This window comes from Mobula hypostoma, chromosome 5 (assembly GCF_963921235.1).
Source record: "Mobula hypostoma chromosome 5, sMobHyp1.1, whole genome shotgun sequence".
In the NCBI taxonomy this organism is placed as follows: Eukaryota; Metazoa; Chordata; class Chondrichthyes; order Myliobatiformes; family Myliobatidae; genus Mobula; species Mobula hypostoma.
In genome coordinates, this window is record NC_086101.1 from 164,646,096 (window position 1) to 164,665,359 (window position 19,264).

Here is a 19,264-nt window from a genome sequence, read left to right on the forward strand (position 1 = left end):
CTTAAACTGTGACCCCTCGTTCTGGACTTCCCCAACATCGGGAACAATCTTCCTGCATCTAGCCAGTCCAATCCCTTTAGGATTTTATACGTTTCAATAAGATCCCCCCTCCAATCTTCTAAATTCCAGCGAGTGTAAGCCTAGTTGATCCAGTCTTTCATCATATGAAATTCCTGCCATCCCAGGAATCAATCTGGTGAACGTTCTTTGTACTCCCTCTATGGCAAGAATGTCTTTCCTCAGATTAGGGGACCAAAACTGCACATAATACTCCAGGTGTGGTCTCACCAAGGCCTTGTACAACTGCAATAGTACCTCCCTGCTCCTGTACTCGAATCCTCATACTATGAATGCCAGCATACCATTCGCCTTTTTAATTGCCTGCTGTACCTGCATGCCCACTTTCAATGACTGGTGTATAATGACACCCAGGTCTCGTTGCACCTCCCCTTTTTCCTAATCAGCCACCATTCAGATAATAATCTGTTTTCCTGTTCTTGTCACCAAAGTGGGTAACCTCACATTTATCCACATTAAGTTGCATCTGGCATGAATTTGCCCACTCACCTAACCTATCCAAGTCACCCTGCATCCTCTTAGCATCCTCCTCACAGCTAACACTGCCACCCAGCTTCGTGTCATCTGCAAACTTGGAGATGCTGCATTTAATTCCCTCATCTAAGTTATTAATATATATTGTATACAACTGGGGTCCCAGCACTGAGCCTTGCAGTACCCCACTAGTCACTGCCTGCCATTCTGAAAAGGTTCCATTTATTTCCACACTTTGCTTCCTGTCTGCCAACCAATTCTCCATCTACATCAATACCTTACCCCCAATACTGTGTGCTTTAAGTTTGCACACTAATCTTCTGTGTGGGACCTCGTCAAAAGCCTTTTGAAAATCCAAATATACCACATCCACTGGTTTTCCCCTATCCACTCTACTAGTTACATCCTCAAAAAATTCTATGAGATTCGTCAGACATGATTTTCCTTTCACAAATCCATGCTGACTTTGTCCGATGATTTCACCGCTTTCCAAATGTGCTGTTATACATGCTGACCATCCAGTAGCCATCTATTAATCCTATTTAATAGTACTTGGTCTGTAACCTTCTGTGTCTTGGCAATCAAGTGCTTCTACTTTATAAATGTTGAGAGAGTACATGCCTCCATTACTACAGGCAGTACATTCCACATTCCAACCATCTTTTTGATGAAAAGGTTCACCAAAGGTTCTTCATCCAATTCTCTCGAAACCGCCTATTCCCTTCTTTTGACCCATGCCCTATAATATTAGATACATCTGTTATGGGGTAAAGTTTCCTAATACTTACCTTATCTGTGTACCTTATTTATTTTGACAGGTTCCTTCCTAGCCTCCTCCACTTCAGGGAAAATGTATTTCATAACTGAGACACAGCATCCTAGGAAACAGGCTGGTAAATCTTCCCTGCACCTTTCCCATCCAGAGCAATCATATCCTTCTCATGTGTAGTGCTGGAGTTGTACACAATACTAAGTGCTTTATAAAGCTGTATCATGACACTCTTGACCTTGCACTCTGTGCCTAGGCTAATAAACGCAAATATCTTGAGCATCTTATCTAGCTGTGCTGCCACCTTCAGCGATCTATGGACGTGCACTTGGTCAACAATATTTCATAAAGCTCTACCATTCATTGTGTACATCTTACCTTTTTAGTTATTCCAATTGCATAAACAATCTTCTACCAAAATCATCTTCCCTTTATCGCCAAATCAACTTTAGAGCTAATATTTCCACTTCCCCTGAATCGTATGGGCTCCAACCATTCTGACCTGCCTCCCACAGGGGACTTTTTGAGGTCTTACTAAAGTTAAAATCAAAATTTTTCTCCACAAGTTGTAATTGAAATTACAAATAGAATATGGGGCTTGTTTCTCTAGAGCATAGGAAACTGAGCGATGATCTTACAGAGGTATATAAAAATCATGAGGAGTACAGATAGGGTGAACGGTTACAGTCTTTTTCCTAGGGTAGGAGAATCTAAAATGAGTTGGCATGGATTTAAAAGTGAGAGGAGAAAATATAAAGAATCAAACTTGGATTTATTATCATGAACATATGTCGTGAAATTTGTTGTTTGGCAGCAGGAGTCTCGTGCAATACATAAAAGTTACTGTAAGTTACAGTAATAAATAAATTGGTGCAAAATGAAAGCAAAATAGCAAGATAGTATTCAATCATTGTTCAGAAATCTGACAGTAGAAAGCAGGAAACTGATCCCTAAACATTGAGTGTGGGGTTTCAGGCTCCTGTACCTCCTCCCTGTTGGTAGCAATGAGAAAGGGATCCTTAATGATGGATGCCACCTTCTGAGGCACACCTTTTGAAAATGTCCTCAATGGTGGGCAAGTTAGTGCCCATGAAGGGGATGCGAGGCCAACTTTTTGAAACAGACGGTGGTGGATTACGTAGAATGATGGGCCAGAGAAAGCAGCAGATGCAGGTGAAATTGCAATGTTTAAAAGCATTTGGACAGGTACATAGATAGGAAGGTTTAATGGATATGGATCAAATACAGACAAATGGGACTAACTCAAGTAGGCAACTTGGTCAGGATGGAAAACTGAGCCAAGGGGACTGTTTCTGTGCTGTACAATCCCATTATTCTAAGAACAAATGGTATATAATTCAGAGCTGGAGCATACTAGCAACTGCATTACATGCATATATTTCGGGACAAATAAAAACAAATGCTTATTGTATATCGATTCATAGGATGTGTTGCTATTACTGTCAAGGCCAAAATTCATTGCCCCTTCTTAATTACCCTTGACAAGAGTAATTACTCTTAACTGATCTACTACAGACATATAGCTAAGGCACCATCGAGCAGAAAACATCGAGCAGGTCTTTGAACCAGTGAAAAAAAGATCCATGCTACACAAGCACATGTCAGGATGATATGAGACATGGAAAGAGCTGTCAGGTAATAGTAAAACCTAGTTGCTGTCCTCTTTTTAAGTTATAGGGTCTGCTGCCTTTGGCTGTATTTTGTGCTTTGGAAAGGTTTTGGATTTTAATTTTGAATTCTTAATATTAATAATCCTTAATTCTTGAATGTTGCTGGAGCTACAATCATTAACTGGAGAGTATCCATCATATCCTAGGTGTTCCTTATAATAATAGAAGGGTTTTCAGGAATAAGAAAGTAACTTGCAACTAACTTTTCAACCTTTACCTGACTCTTTGACACAGTCCAGTTAAGTATCTGGTTAATGCCAATCCCAACGATAGATATTCTGGGAGTTTTCAATAGCAATGTCATTAAGTCAAAGGGATATAATTAGTTGATGGTGATCCTTATTGTACATATGTAACTTATCATTTTTCAGTCCAAACCCAAACGTGGCTGCATGAACGCATGGATTTCTTGATTATTTGCAATACAAATGAATTGAACGCGATCATTAACAAACATAACCATTTCAGCTGAAGCAACAAGGTCTGTCCAGGATACTACTCCTGGGAAGTTTGACAGCATTGTCATAGCATGGCCAAGATGACCTGTAGCTTGTTCTGTGCCTCGCTGCTTTGTAAGAATGTGTCATTTCTTGGAACTTGGGTGATGTGGCAGATGGAACATCACTCAAGTTCCAAGAAATGACAACAGAGGAAGCTGGAAGATTTACATGCAAGTCTTATTGCAAAGTCCATTGTGTGAAAGTTCACTGAAGCAAACGAATATTAAAAACAAAATATGACATTAAATATTGTTGAGTCACATATAGAAAATTCAATAATATCAGACATGATATTTGGAGGTCCATTCACTGACCCTGACTAGTCCCTTAAGGCAGACAAACTTATTGTGGCACTGCATCAAAGTCCACGGGGTTATATTCCCAGAAATGAACTGTAGCATTCTTTTAATTCTCAATTCCTACTTCAATGGCCTTGTGGCACCTGCAGATCAAGGGGGCATCTCTTATTTTCCAAATTCTTCACCAGGACTACCAGTGAATGTGAAAAGAATGAAGCAATTTTGTTTTCATATTTGTCCCATTCTTCTCCTTTCCCAGTCAGCTTCACTGGTAGAACACCTGTCAGCATCTGCTTAGTAAGTTTCCTGTTTCACAGGTGCAAGCTACCACTAAGCAACAGAGCCACTTAGCTGGTGTATCAGCCCATTACTGCTGCTTGCAACCAACAAGCAGCATCTTTTATGCAGGACGGATGCTTCAATCAATGTAGTGTGCAAACAGCATGAAGTTGGCATGATGCCTGCTGTCAATGGACAGCGGCTAATTGTACACCACAATCTTTGGTCTTTTTTGGGGCCCTCAAGTTTAGTGTGAAGCTATTAAAAATCCAACAGAAAGGCTTTCATAACTGAGCAAACTGGTTATCAGGAGGATTAGTAACAGGAGAACATAAATTTAAAAAACAGTAAAAGTATAGCAAGGTTAGACATTTTTAAAAATTGTGTTCTACGCAGAAAGAATGGCAGAAATATCATTAAATCTTATTGGATCACAAACAAGAGAAAATCTGCTGATGCTGGAAATATGAGCAACACACACAAAATACTGGAGGAACTCAGCAGGCCAGGTAGCATCTATGAAATAAAGTATAGTCGACGTTTCGGGCTGAAGCACTTCAGCAGATTCTTGATTGGTCACAGCATGAAGGGATATGGGGGGGCGGTGGCAGAGGCAAGAGATTGGGGCTGAGAGGAAAAATGGATTAGCCATGATGAAATGGCGGATCAGACTTGATGGGCCTAATGGCCTAATTCTGCTCCTATATTTTATGGTCTAATATAATTTAAAACAGGTGTTATAAGGGATAAATACTCAAAAGTTAGGAATTTTTAAAGCTATACACAAACACAGTCTGCAGAGATGTGAAAGGCCCAAGTGGCTCCATGAATGTTGAAGAAAATGATTCATTGGGTCTGGCTATTTATCAAGTGCAGCAGAGGGAGCATCTGAACTGACCTCATTGTACAGGGCAAACAGCAACAAAACAAAAGGAAACCAGTTTATACAGTGATTGCCATCCGGAGAAAAGTACCCATCCACTTCACCAGAGGGCAAGAAAGGACTTAGTTATGATATCCGCCGGCATTAAATATTCTGCTAAATCATTGCTGTGGAATAGAGAGGCAACCAAGGTCATAAAATAAATGCCATTTTCTGGAGCAATGTTTTTGAGAATAGAGATCCATTTTCTCCTCAGCACAACAGAATTATTAGGCTGTGTATAATTTGTCGTCACTCATAGCAGGCAGAAGGTGATGGAAGACATTGAACAGTGGTGTACCACAGGGCTCAGCACTAAGATCTTTGGTTATCTATTTCCTTATGCCATAGGAGATCAACTATTCAGCCCATCAAGACCATGCCATCTCTCAGATCATCCCCATTTATTTTCCTGTAACCTATTCCTTCTTGCATACCCATCAGCTCCCTTCTAATTTCTCTGCCACTCACCTACATTTGGGGCAATTAAACAGCCAATAAGCCTTTGGAAATGGGAGGAAGGCAGAACATCCAGAGGAATCCCACGTGATCAAAGGACACCTAAGTTTCGGATCAAAACCTGGGTCAGTGGAGCTGTAATTGCTGCACCAAATGTTATACATTAACAGTCTGGGATCTGAATACAGGAGGTATGATTAATAAGCTTGGTATGTATGTGAAGCTTGTGATGTTGGTAGTGAAGAGGGTGGTCTCCACCCACAGAATGATGAAGATCAGTTGGTAAGATAGCATTTAGAGAGTAGGGGTGGAAGGCTATTCTGGGCATTACGGTAGTGTGACAGGACGGCAGGGTAGCGTAGCAGTTAGTGCAACGCTTCACAGCACCAGCTGTAAGATGTGTGCACATTCTCCCTATGACCGAGTGGGATTCCTCTGAGTACTCCAGTTTCTTCCCACATTCTAAAGACATACCATACAGGTTAGGGTTTAGTGAGATGTGGGTATGCTGTTGGTGTCGAAAGTAAGGTGACACTTGCTGGCTGTCCCCAGCACCACCCTCAGACTGTATTGGTCATTGATGCAAACAATGCATTTCACAGTATGGTTCGATGTTTTGATGCACATGAGGCAAATAAAGCCACTCTTTCCTTATCCAGGAAATATTCATGATGAACAGAAGGAGAAACCTGATATGAAACCAAAATAAAGAACCCATTCCAATGAAAACAAATGATCACTGCTACATTTTCTTTCATTTTCACTGCCACAAAAGGAATTATGCATCTAATTGGAAAAATATTTTTCTTGACATTGGGCAAGTAATTCAAACAATTAATTTATTCTGATAAAGAGATAGCAAGTTAACTATAATTGTCTAGAAATTGGACTGCAGTAATTTAGCACTAACAGCCAATCAAATCTCTTTCATGAATACTGAAAAGACATCACCCAATTTTGTGTATCTTCTGTCAATTACCCAAAAAGCAGTGAGAGAATGATGCCAACCATTAAACAGCCACCACCCACAGCAGCTACACAATTTAACTCCTGCAAAGGATTCAAGGAAAATGAAGATTTGAGACAAAGGAGATGCGCCTCGTTGACTAGGTCTTGCGTTACTAGGGGAATGCTTTGTCTGCTATAAGTCACTTTAAGAGAGGGGCAGAAGGTGACCGTAGGCATCTCGTCCAGAAGACACAATCCACTCACACGGATAGACTGGCAAGAGGCAAATAGTGGGGATAAAAAGGGGACCTTCTCTGGTAGTGACTGTGGTGTTCCGCGGTGGTCTGTGTGGGACTGCTTCTTCTCATGTTATATGTCAATGATTTGGATGACAGAATTGATGTCGTTGTGGCCAAGTTTGCGGGGTGAAGCAGGGAGTCTGCAGAAGGATTTAGATAGATTGGGAAAATGGGCAAAGAAGTGGCAGATTGTATATAGTTTTGAGAAGTGTATGGTCATGCACTCTAGTAGAATGAATAAAAGCAGAGACTATTTTCTAAACAGAGGAGGTCAACAAAAATTATTCCGGGAATGATAGGGTTAACATGAGGGGAGTTTGATGGCTCTGGGCCTGTACTCACTGGAGTTCAGAAGAATGAGGAGTGACCTCATTGAAACCCATCAAATATTGAAAGGCCTAGATAGAGTAGATGTGGAGGAATTTCCTTAGCAAGAGGATAGTGTATCTGTGGAATTCATTGCCATAGACAACTGTGGAGGCCAAGTCATTGAGTATATTTAATGCAGAGATTGATACATTCCTGATTAGTCAGAGTACCAAAGTTTATGAGGAGATGGCAGGAGAATAGGATTGACAGAGATAATAAATCAGCCATGATGGAATGGCGGAGCAGACCGATAGGCTGAATGGCCTAATTCTTCTGCCACGTCTTATGGAACAATGCTGAAAGCGATTTCACAATCTCTCAAAATATGACAAGATGTTTGGTGCCTTGCTAACACTATGTGGAGTGTAGAATGTATTTCCTCATGCAAAACATATTTTATGTAGTTATCAGAGTTTCCCAAGGAAGATTCCACTAAATTGGAGCAGGAACTCATTTATATATCATACTCAATGCAGTTTGATCCATACTGCCGGACGCAAAGGGGACTTTATTCATCACTGGGCACGCCCACCTATTAATGCTACACTCTGCTGGTATTAAGGACTGTAGTGTGGAGATGGTCCTGTTCTGCAATGAGGAACGTTATTTAGTAATGGCAACTCATTTGCTTGCATCTTCGGAAACAGCTCTATTTCCAGCTTTAATATCTTTGTTTTTCCCTTTCAGGGTTCTTTTGAAGACCCTGACCTGGAGTTACACGCAGGGTTCGGTTCTTTGCGGGAATGAGACCCATTCTCGGGGTTCCACGACTGGCTGTTATTTGACATGCCTAGGGTTTGGCCTGAGCGTCTCGACTGCATTTGGAAGCCTAAGATCTTGGGGCTCTGGAGATGGGCAGGTCGAGGTCGGTGTCACGGCAGGAGACTCGTGTGTCATCAGGGAGGCCAGAAAATCTTTTGCTATGGGCTTGAAGACCCGAGGTCTTTATGGTCTTCGGACACGGAACTCGAAAAAAGCAACGAAACGGGCTTTTAACATCATAAACCAGTTGGTTGTCATGTCTCCCGCTTGCTATGAAAATGGGGGACACCTCCCTCTCCCTTGCCAGGGAGAGAGAGAACCTGTGGTTTGTCAAATGTTGGATGAAATGCGAAGCCTCTGGGGTAACTTTGGTCTGTGTCTTTGCTATTGGTTAGCATACGCTTGGGCTCGGTGACGGTACCGATGCATCTTTTTTTTGCTGGTGGGGGAGGGGGGATTGTTGCTTGCTGCCACTTACGCACAGGAGGGGGAAACTGGGGGGGGTACTTTGGGGTTCTCATATTAACTGTCATTCATTCTTTGGGGCGCTTCTCTGTTTTCATGGATGTTTGCAAAGAAAAAGCATTTCAGGATGTATATTGTATACATTTCTCGGACATTAAATTCGACCTTTGAACCTTTGAAGTCCCTAATGAAAATCATCTATCAGGACCAAAGTTTTATCTCATGAAGACAGTGCCTCACACTTTGGTTCATTGGATACTCATCCTGCTCTTGCTGATCTCCCAGATTCCAAATCTCCTTGCTCTTCTTCTTCATGTTCATGTGGCAATGTGGTACAGTTGGCAGCACACAACAGTATCCACATCCTGCTTGAAAAGCACCCCACACTGACACGAGCAACAAAATCTAGCATGTCTTTTTTATTGCGATCCTTGTCTGGTGGTTCTCATGCCTGCAGCTCAGCTGGTGTGGTTGAAAAGCACATTAGTAGAAGATATAAAGACACTAGATGACCATTTGTCCCTGGAATCCACTCATTCCAGGCAGTGCTGGCAGATGGAGGTGTCCAGTGGTGCAGGATCTCTCAGGAATCACATTTGCTTCTGATAGGTGGTGATGAGAGAGACATCTAATAATGCCCACACTCATTGGACCAGTCATGTCTCAGCACTAAGTGGCCACACCACTCATTCCAGCCAGCCAAAAAAAATCAACTATTTGACATGGCTTCTCCAAACCAAGAAGCTAGAGAAATGCCAGTGAAGTGCAGGGGCTCACACCAGATATCTGGTATCACAGCACACTGGTAGTAATGTCTTTTTTAAAAGTATCTACTTCAGAGCATGTGGACTGATCAAGAGTGCTAGAGTGAAACAGTACTTGGGGGTTGTGTGGGGTAACCACTGTATAATCTTTTCACAAACTAAGGCAACATCTATCTCCAACCCAAATCTCCTACCAATCAGTTTCCAACAAACAGTGTAGAATACCCAGTGCTCAGAATCACTGCCAACAATCCCTGGACCAAACACTGAGGACTTCACTCACTAGGAAACCTGCTTGTTTTAGATGGGAACAAGAGACGGACAGTGGCAAAGTGCCAAGGCTCCATGATGAAATTTCCCTGTCAGGCCTGTACACCTTGCGAAGTTGTGAAAGGGGCTTTGGCAGCTGTGCCAAGTCATTTTAGTGACATTAAAATATCTTACAGATTATTGCATTCAGTAGAAATTCTAGACTTTACTGCCAAGTTACCAGAAAGCAAGTTGATGGAAATGTGAATGGGTAGTTTTTAGGAATGCGGAAGAGTAGAAGTTGTTCCATGATCTAATTGTTTATATGGAAAAATTAGTGGGAATAAAAGTTTTTGATCAGTGAGCAGGGATAGATGCAATTGGACCAAAATGAGCTCCTTCTTCATCACAAGGAATTGAGAAATACAGAAATCGTCAATTAAGAAATCCAGTTATTAATGCACAGAAATACAAATGCACATCAGTCCAAATTATCATTTGACTTTAATCACAATTTTATAACATGTTTAAAATTAAAACTGGCATCTTGAATCTTAGAGGTTGTAATTTATGCTGCATAGCCACAGATTAGAAGCGCAACAGTGTCAAGCTAAAGTGCAGATATTAACATGCACTCTCCTCTGGCTTCTCAAAGTCATCAATATTTTCAGCTTTGCCTAAGCTGTTCGGCCATCAACTTCACACTGTCCAAAATGAATACCGTTTTTCCCAATAGCACTTTGAACCTCAGCATTCTTAGCTGCATCCGTGAGGGTTAATCATGTTCTTATTCAAGTTAATTTTAAATTGGAATCAGAACTTCTGCCTTAATTGTCCTTATCAGGCTGTGAGCTCTAGAAGCAACCCACATCACCATGCCTTTCAAATCCAATATAATAACCCTTGCATGAAAAATGCCTTTAACTAAACAACCAGTGACCTCCTCATCCAGTTTGTGCTCACACTGCTTAGGGAAATAGTGTTGGGGAAGGATCTTTAAGCATCATTATAATTTATAGGAAATAATTTTTTTCTTCCAAGAGACTTCCTGCCACAAGCATTCACACACATCAATGACAGGTAAAGGCCATTAGAAGATGTATGCAAGAGTAGGGAAAAACTATACATACTGAATTGTAAAATTATTACAGTCTAAATTTATAAAAGTGAGACATTCAAAATTACATATTCCACAAATGTTAATTTTGCACTTTGAAACTTTGATATGCTACATTCACAATTTGAGATTTGGCAACAGATATATTAATCATGCTTACAAGAATCAAGTGACTTTCGAGGGAAAGTTCCCAAAAATCTCCATCATTGGTGTTTTGCTAAGTGCATGTTAGCATCTATTTTATGTTGGTTAATTTTGGTCCACAATACTCTGCTCCATCATGGAATCACGGTGGACATACAAAAGTAGATTGACAGGCAAGTACGTAGACATTGTTGTGATCCAGCAATAGTGATGAACTCAAATCCTCTCACCATTCAAAAATACAGTTTCAAATAACCCCTGAACTTACATTTATGACAGAAGAATCACCAGAAAGTGATAATCCTTCCAAATCAGTGGCCAATCTTGAAGTCATTGCTGGTTTAGGGACAGCTACTGGTGTTGAAACATCAGAAACTAAAATGAGAACAAATCTCAGTTAGAAATCAGAAAAGAATTCTAATCTAAGAAAGAAAAAGGAAGCATTCTTAAGCAAATTCTGTGTTGTCCAACATTGACACTGTAAAACGTAATTAAGAAAATTAAGTCAAATTTTACTGAATCAAAAAGAAACTATAAAACTAGATGAACCATAAAGCATTTTCTGTGATTGACAAAGAATTAAATGCAATTGATTAGAAGCTGAAAAGTCTACTTCCACCAAAGCTTATGATCATTTATATGGCATTCAACTGCTAACTGTCCAGTTCCAACACATTACTTTTCATATTTTAACATAAATACTTACGGTCAACCAAATCAAGCAGCGAAACTTCCTGCTTGACAGTGCCTTTGACTTGTGGCATCGTTTTACTCTTATTCTGTTAAGCAAACAAAAAAGTGTTCATCAACGGAAGTTACTATTCAAATAGATGAAGAAAGTAAAATTTAAATTCTTCCTAAAAGGGTTTTGCAGCTAAATGGGCTAATGTAGAGACAAAACAAACATAAATTTCGGATTTCTTAGTCAACTGCTGGCATTAAAATGACACTCAAATAGGCAAGATATTGTTATGCAGCTCAAAGCATTTTGATAACATTACATAATTTTTTCAGAAGAGGATTATGAATATTTCTAAAATAAGGCTGATCTGATTAAGTAGCATTTATTCTTCAATCAAAGACTTATATCACATGCACTAGTAACAACACAATTTCAACATTTTTTCCTTTAAGGCACTGTTATGTATTATATAGTAAAGTAGCATATAATCATGTGTACATGGTAGACTTAGAATCTGCAGTTTAATCACATCAAGATTTGGTCACAAATCATATATAGTCTGATAAGATGACAGTCTCTTAGTGATGCCAGAAAGGATCTAAAGAAAAATGAGTTTGGACAGTCTCAATACAGTTTCCCGAAGGGCACAGGTCCACAGCAAAAAGAAACTGCCTGTCATTTAGCAGTCCGAGGTTAGCTGATGTGATAAATTGAAACGTCACAGTAGTGAATCAGGGATGTTCTTAAATTCAAGTTAAGGCACAATATTGGACTGACTAAAATTATAATTTTCTAATCTCAGCTCTAATCTGTAAATCAAAACATAGATGCATTTTCTATATCATGACTGCCTTCAACTTAAGCAATCAAAGTCACCATTACTTTCTGTTAAAAAGTATAAATCAAGTTCAAAAGGTGAAACAAAAATTTTCAGAATTTAAAACCAATTACTTTACACCAATTCTATCTGCAGTTTGAGATGGTGCTGGTGAAGCCCAGTAACTACCTATCAGCTGTAAACAAAACAGAGAAAACAACTGAATAATTTATTAATGGCACTTTTTCTGGTAACCCATCACTGCAAACTGTGGAGAGGCAATTGGAGGCAAGGCAGAGTTGAGGGTCGAGGCAAGGGGTGCAAGCAGAGTCAGGACGAACGGAGCTGAGGCAGAGTCGGGACGAAGCCCGTCCTCTAAAACAGAAAGCCAGGAAAGGCCCGAAGTTTGATCAATCAAGTGCCAGGCCGATTTCGAAAGGTCAGGTACAGGCTGAAATGTGGCGGTGGAGACCAGGCCCAGGGCACATTGAAGCCACAGAGCCCAGGACCTATGATGAGGAATGAGCCAGTGTTGGGACAATTTGAAGACTGGGCCGGATTGAAAATGCAGGGCGTTGGGACCAGAGGTGAGGGTTGGGCTGGTTCTGCTTGCTGTTCTGTGACATTTACTCAGCTCTGTGCTGAACAAAGGCTGTGGCCTGCTTCACCTCCGGCTGTGATACCTAGCTTTATGTTTGTGGTCTCACATTTGTTCTGAAAGCTATTTGCTTACTTGTATTGTTTGCATGATTGATGTTCGTATTCTCTGCACATTTGGTGTTTGACAGTCTTTTTTTAAACAGGTTCTTTTGTTTTTTTTTGTTTTGTGGCTGCCTGTAAGGAGACGAATCTCAAGATTGTACAATGTACACATACTTTGACAATAAATGTGCTTTGAACTTAATAAAAGCTAAAAATTATTCTGAAACTCAGCACAGCTCCTTCTAACCCATTGTACGGCATACAGCCATCTTATAGTTATACTTTTTAGCATGACAAAACAATATACCAGTGAGCCAATGACAGAAATAAATAAGCCCAACTGTGCACTCTTTTTATTTCCTTTACTGAAAACTTGGGTCTAATACATACGGACCCAGATATTCCAGACCCTTCCCACAGTGAATATTCTGCACGTAAGCTAAGGCAGTGAGAGCTGACAAAACATTCAATTTTGCTCATATTGACTGTTTTTTCTCTCTTTCATTCAACATTTAGTCAAGTGTACTTCTCTTCAGAGAGGCTGGCTTATTAGCAGCAAGAATCATAGCTTTGCTTCTTCTCTACGGCTCCAGAATGCAGAAGCAAAATACTGCAATGCCATAGCCGTAGTAAGGTACAGTACATTAGATGCATTAAACTTAAAGCATTTTAGATGCATTGCACAACCATTCATAGTCATTTAGAAGGACCTCTTTGGTCTTTTAGAGCCAATAGTGTCCTACCCTTTTGCAATGCCATTTAAATGCTGCAGCAGTTAATCCAAGTCATTCCAGGAGTTTGGATAGAGGAAAATTCTGGCATCAGCTGGGGAATTCTTTTCAGTTCTGGTCACCTCATTGTATGAAGGTATGCAGGAATTGGAGAAATGCTGCAGGAGAACTACAAGAATGGGTCCTGGGATAAGGGACTACAACTACTAGAATAGATTGGGAGAGGTTGGGAATATTTTCTCTGGAGGTGGCTATAAAAATGTAGAAACTTACACCATGAGGAGGGATCTGGAAAGAATGGATAGTAATAGGCTATTCCCTTTGGTGAAGCAGTCAAGGACTAGAGGTCATAAGTATAAAAGAAAGGGAAGAGAATTACTAGTGACAGGAGGGAAAATACTTCATCCTAGCATGTAACTGGAACTGAGAATGCAGGGCCTGTGGATGAGGAGGGAATTGGATAGAACACCTGCAAGGTGTCAGAGAAGGGCAGTGACTTGCTCTAGTAGAAAACTAGCATGGATGCAATGGGGCCAATGACTCCGCTGGTATTATAGCCATTCTAAGATTATAATCCTGTGCACTGCTCGTTGTAAAACATTTCTATTTAATGATACCTGTGTTGATGCAAAGTTGACGTTTACTAACTGGTCTTTGAAACCTCCAATGCTCAGGGTTGTGGAGGATGAAGATTACAAAAAGTGGAACAATTATTAATAATTGAACTAATACAATATTTTTTCCATCAACTGTAAAGATAGCAATCACAACTAAATATCACAAAGAATAGCATTTATAAGTTAGGCTGTGATAGCAGAGTTAACAGAAACAACAGTCTCATTTCACTTTGAGAAACATGCTGACGTTCTTTGCAGGAACATTACTACAACTTGATATTAAGCTCTTTTGGGTGATACTACAGCAATTTGGTCAAAGAGATACATTCATAAAAAGTGAATTAGAAAAGGAGAAAGCTAGAGAGATTGAGAGGTTTAGTAAGAGAATTCCTGAGTTCTGCTCCAGAGCATAACCAGCAGCTGTAGGACAATTAAAATCATGAAAGTGCATGAGTCTGGAATTAGAGCAACTCAAATCTTGAGGTTTGCAGTGCTGTGGGAAATTACAGAGCTATGAAGGCACAAGGGCATGGAGAGATTGGAAAATAACATGAAAATGCTAAAACAGAAGCTTTGCTGGACTCTAGCGAAAGGAAATTAAGTACGAGGCAAAAGTATATACAGTTTCAGCAGATGTGGAAGCTTTTCTCAGTATTTTCTTGCTGTGGCAGAAGCGATACCTCTCTCTCCCTCATAAGTGAGAGAGCCTCTGGCATGTCAAACTGTTGGGAGAAGCAGTGGCTTCTGATGAACTCTAGATCATGGTCTCTTTGGAGGCTTTCTTATTGCTTGCATGGAGGGTGGTGGGAGGGCTGATGTTTTTGTTGAGGCAGGTGGGACAAGGGTTGATACTTTGCTGATGCTTGTGCATGGGAGGGGGAAGGGGGGCTTTGCGGTCCTAATGTTTTCTTGTCATTTATTCTTTGGGGGTTTTCTTCTGTTTCGTGGATGTCAGCAGAGAGTAAGAATTTCAGGTTGTACATTGTATACATTTTCTGATATTAAATGGAACCATTGAACTATTAAGCCTAAGATGAGACCAATACAGATAGTGGGCAGAAAAGAATGGAAAATGGGAGATAGCATGCATGCCTTAGGAAAGAGACAAAGGACAATTGTTTAAATTTCTCATTATTTGATGGAGAAAATGGCAAATCAGTAGTGGAAGGCTCAGCTAAGGAAGTCCAGCGTCAATGTACTGTAGTGAATGGACATCTATGTACATACAGCCAGCTTTTTATGGAAGGGATAAGGATGGACCCTGGTATGCAGAAGTGCTAATTCAAGAATGGAAAGAAATTAAGTTGCAATTTTGTTCTCTGGCTATAAAATGGTAAATGAGAAAATTAGAAGCAAAACATTGTAAATCAGTAAGTAACAGCAAAATGCTGGAAATGTACTGTTACTTAGGTAGCATATGAACAGAGAACATAGATAATGCAGGAAACGGGGAAGGTAATGCATGTAAGGCCGATTGAATTCGACCTTCATGGGCTGAATGCAAATGTAAAGGCCAAACCCATGAAAAAAATTGAAGCAGAAGGATGAAAATTTAAAATTTGTCTATGTAATTCCATGAAGACATGTAACAGAAATGGGCAAGGATTTCAAACAAGATGCACATGATGTAATGCAAAGTAGAGGTCATAGTAACAAAATGTGGGATCAACCATTCTGGGAAGAGATAAAAAGCATCTTTGTCCAGAAAAAAGAAAATCTGGAAATTCATGTGATTCACATGGAGGTCAGACAATAAAACAACACCCACTATGAAGTATAGCAATACCCACTATGGTGTGATGTACCCTGCAGCAGAGTACAGCTCTCAAGTGTGGTTAAATTCTTTATACTTTATTGTCGCCAAACAATTGATACTAGAACGTACAATCATCACAGCAATATTTGAGTCTGCGCTTCCCGCTCCCTGGATTACAAATATTAAATATTAAAAATAGTAAAAATGAGTAAATATTAAAAATTTAAATTATAAATCATAAATAGAAAATAGAAAAATGTAAAGTAAGGTAGTGCAAAAAAACCAAGAGGTAGCACCGGATATTTGGAGGGTACAGCCCAGATCCAGGTCAGGATCCGTTCAGCAGTCTGATCACAGTTGGAAAGAAGCTGTTCCCAAATCTGGCCGTATGAGTCTTCAAGCTCCTGAGCCTTCTCCCGGAGGAAGAGGGATGAAAAGTGCGTTGGCTGGGTGGGTCGTGTCCTTGATTATCCTGGCAGCACTGCTCCAACAGCGTGCGGTGTAAAGTGAGTCCAAGGACGGAAGATTGGTTTGTGTGATGTGCTGCGCCGTGTTCACGATCTTCTGCAGCTTCTTTCGGTCTTGGACAGGACAACTTCCATACCAGGTTGTGATGCACCCTAGAAGAATGCTTTCTACGGTCCATCTATAAAAATTAGTGAGGGTTTTTAGGGGACAGGCCAATTTCTTTAGTTTTCTCAGGAAGTAAAGGCGCTGGTGGGCCTTCTTGGCAGTGAACTCTGCTTGGTTGGACCAAGTCAGGCCATTTGTGATATTGACCGAGGAACTTAAAGCTTTTGACCTGTTCCACTTGCGCACCACCGATGTAAATTGGGTCCTGCGGTCAGCTACTCCTTCTGAAGTCAACAACCAATTCCTTCATCTTGCTGACGTTGAGGGATAGGTTGTTGTCTTCACAGCATGCCACCAGGTTCTTCATTTCCTCTCTGTACTCAAATTCATCATTACCCGAGATACGGCCTACAATTGTTGTGTCATCAGCAAATTTATATATTGAGTTTGATGGAAACTTGGCTACACAATCATGGGTGTACAGTGAGTACGGCTGAGTACACAGCCTTGTGGGGCACCGGTGCTCAGAGTGATTGTAGAGGAGAGCTTGTCCCCTATTTTTACAGCCTGGGTCCTGTCTGTGAGGACAGATTAGCTGTTGCCCAGCTGAGATCCTGTATGAGACTTCTTACTGACCAGTTCAATTTACTTCCTTAAATCTTCACATGCATCTTTTTCTTGCGCCAATCAACAGAAATACTTTGACTACCTACATTTGGTTTAAAAAAAAACTAGGAAAGATTGCCTATTAGAACAGAGGGTAAAATTGTAACTGCAAAGTAGCCTTCCTTTATTTACAGAAGAAATTTAGCACTTGCTGGTAATCCAAAGTAACACAAACAAAATGCTAGAGGAAATCAGCAGGTCAGGCAGCATCTATGGAAATGAACAAACAGTTGACGTTTTGAGCTGATACCCTTCTTCAGGGCCGGAAATGAAGAGTGAAGACGTCAGAATAAAAAGTTGTGGGGAGGGGACGGAGGATAGTAGAAGTTAACACGCACAAAATGCTGGAGGAACTCAGCAGGCCAGGCAGCATTGATGGAAAACAGTACAGTCAACGGAAGGGACGCTTCAATTACTTATCCAATTTCCTTTTGGAGAAAAAGGGCTGTTGGGGAGGGTTTAAACTAAGCTGACAGAGGTATAGGAACCAGAGTGATAGGGCTGAGGATGAGGCAGTTGATATGGCAAATTTGCAGTCATGAGTTGAAGTGTAACATGGGGGCAACATTGAAAAGGGTGATGAATACGGGACTGAAAGTGTTATATTTGAATGCACACAGTATATGGAATAAAGTAGATGATCCTGTAGCACAGATGGAGATTGGCAGGTATGATGTTGTGAGCATCACTGAGTCACGGCTGAAAGAAGATCATAGTTGTGAGCTTAACATCCAAGGATATACATTGCATCTAAAGGACAGGCAGATAGGCAGAAGGGGTGGGGTAGCTCTGTTGGTAAAAAAAATGAAATCAAATCCTAAGAAGTAACATAGGATCAGAAGATGTAGAATCCTTGTGGGTAGAGTGAAGAAACTGCAAGGATAAAAAGACCCTGATGTACTGTAGCCAGGATGTGGTCTACAAATTACAATGGGAAACAGAAAAGCATGTAAAAAAGGTGATGTTATGACAGTCATGGGGGATTTCAATATACAGGTAGATTGGGAAAATCAGGATCTCAGGAGAGGGTATATGCAGAATGCCTTTGAGATGGCATTTTAGAGCAGCTTGTGATTGAGCCCACTAGGGGAAGGACAATTCTGAATTGAGTGTTGTGTAACGAATAATTGACTAGAAAGCTTAAGGTAAAGGAACCCTTAGGAGGCAGTGATCATAATATGATAGAATTCATCCTCCAGTTTGAGAGGGAGAAGCTCACGTCAGATGTATTAGTTTTATAGTGGAGTAAAGGGAATTGCAAAGGCACAAGAGAGGAGCTGACCAAAGCGGACTAAAAGGGGACACTATTAGAGATGATAGCAGAAAGCAATGGCTGGAGTTTCAAGGAGCAATTCAGAAGGTGCAGGACACTAACAGGCATAATGGCAAAACAGCAATAGCTGGAGTTTCTGGGGGCAATTTAGGAGGCACAGGATAGATACATCCCAAAGATGAAGAAGTTTTCTCATGGGAGCATGAGGCTACTTTGGCTGACAAGAGAAGTCGAAGATGGCATAAAAGCATAAGGGAGGGCATATAATATAGCAAAAATTAGTGGGAAGTTAGGCTTGGGAAGATTTTAAAAAGTAACAGAAAATAACTTTAAACAATCCATAGAAGAGCAAAGATGAAATATAAAGGTAAACTAGCCAATAATGAAAGAAGTTACCAAAGTTTTTTAAAAAAAGATGTATGAAAAGTAAAAGAGAGATGAGGGTGGATAATGGACTGCTGGAAAATGACACTGGTGTAATGGGGGACAAAGAAATGGCAGATGAACTTAATAAGTATTTTGTGTCTTCACTGTGGAAGGCACTAGCAATATGCCAGAAATTTGAGTGTGTCAGGGGCCAGAACTGAGTGTAGTTGTTATTACTAAGGAAAAGATGCTTGGGAAGTTGAAAGCTCTGAAGGAAGATACTGTAAGTCACCCAGACTAGATGAACTACAACCCAAGGTTCTGAAAGAGGTAGCTGAAGAGGTTGTGGAGGCATTAGTAATGATCTTTCAAGAACCACTAGATTCTGGAATAGTTTCGGAGGACCAGAACATTGCAATTGTCACTCCATTCCTCAAGAAGGGAGAGAGGCAGAAGAAAGGAAATTATACACCAGTTAGCTTGACTTCAGTGG

The 19,264-nt window shown here is 40.5% G+C and overlaps 1 protein-coding gene across 2 annotated transcripts in view; it reads right to left on the minus strand.

Annotated features, from left to right (window-relative positions):
- ap3b1a (adaptor related protein complex 3 subunit beta 1a) overlaps positions 1 to 19,264 on the minus strand; it is a 257,151-nt gene that overhangs the window by 70,364 nt on the left and 167,523 nt on the right. For both annotated transcript variants that reach the window (XM_063049310.1, XM_063049311.1), the window contains exons 21-22: positions 11,295 to 11,367; positions 10,857 to 10,963 (exon numbers count right to left, since the gene is read on the minus strand). In XM_063049310.1, the coding sequence (XP_062905380.1) occupies positions 10,857 to 10,963; positions 11,295 to 11,367 (180 nt within the window). The remainder of the gene's footprint in view (positions 1 to 10,856; positions 10,964 to 11,294; positions 11,368 to 19,264) is intronic.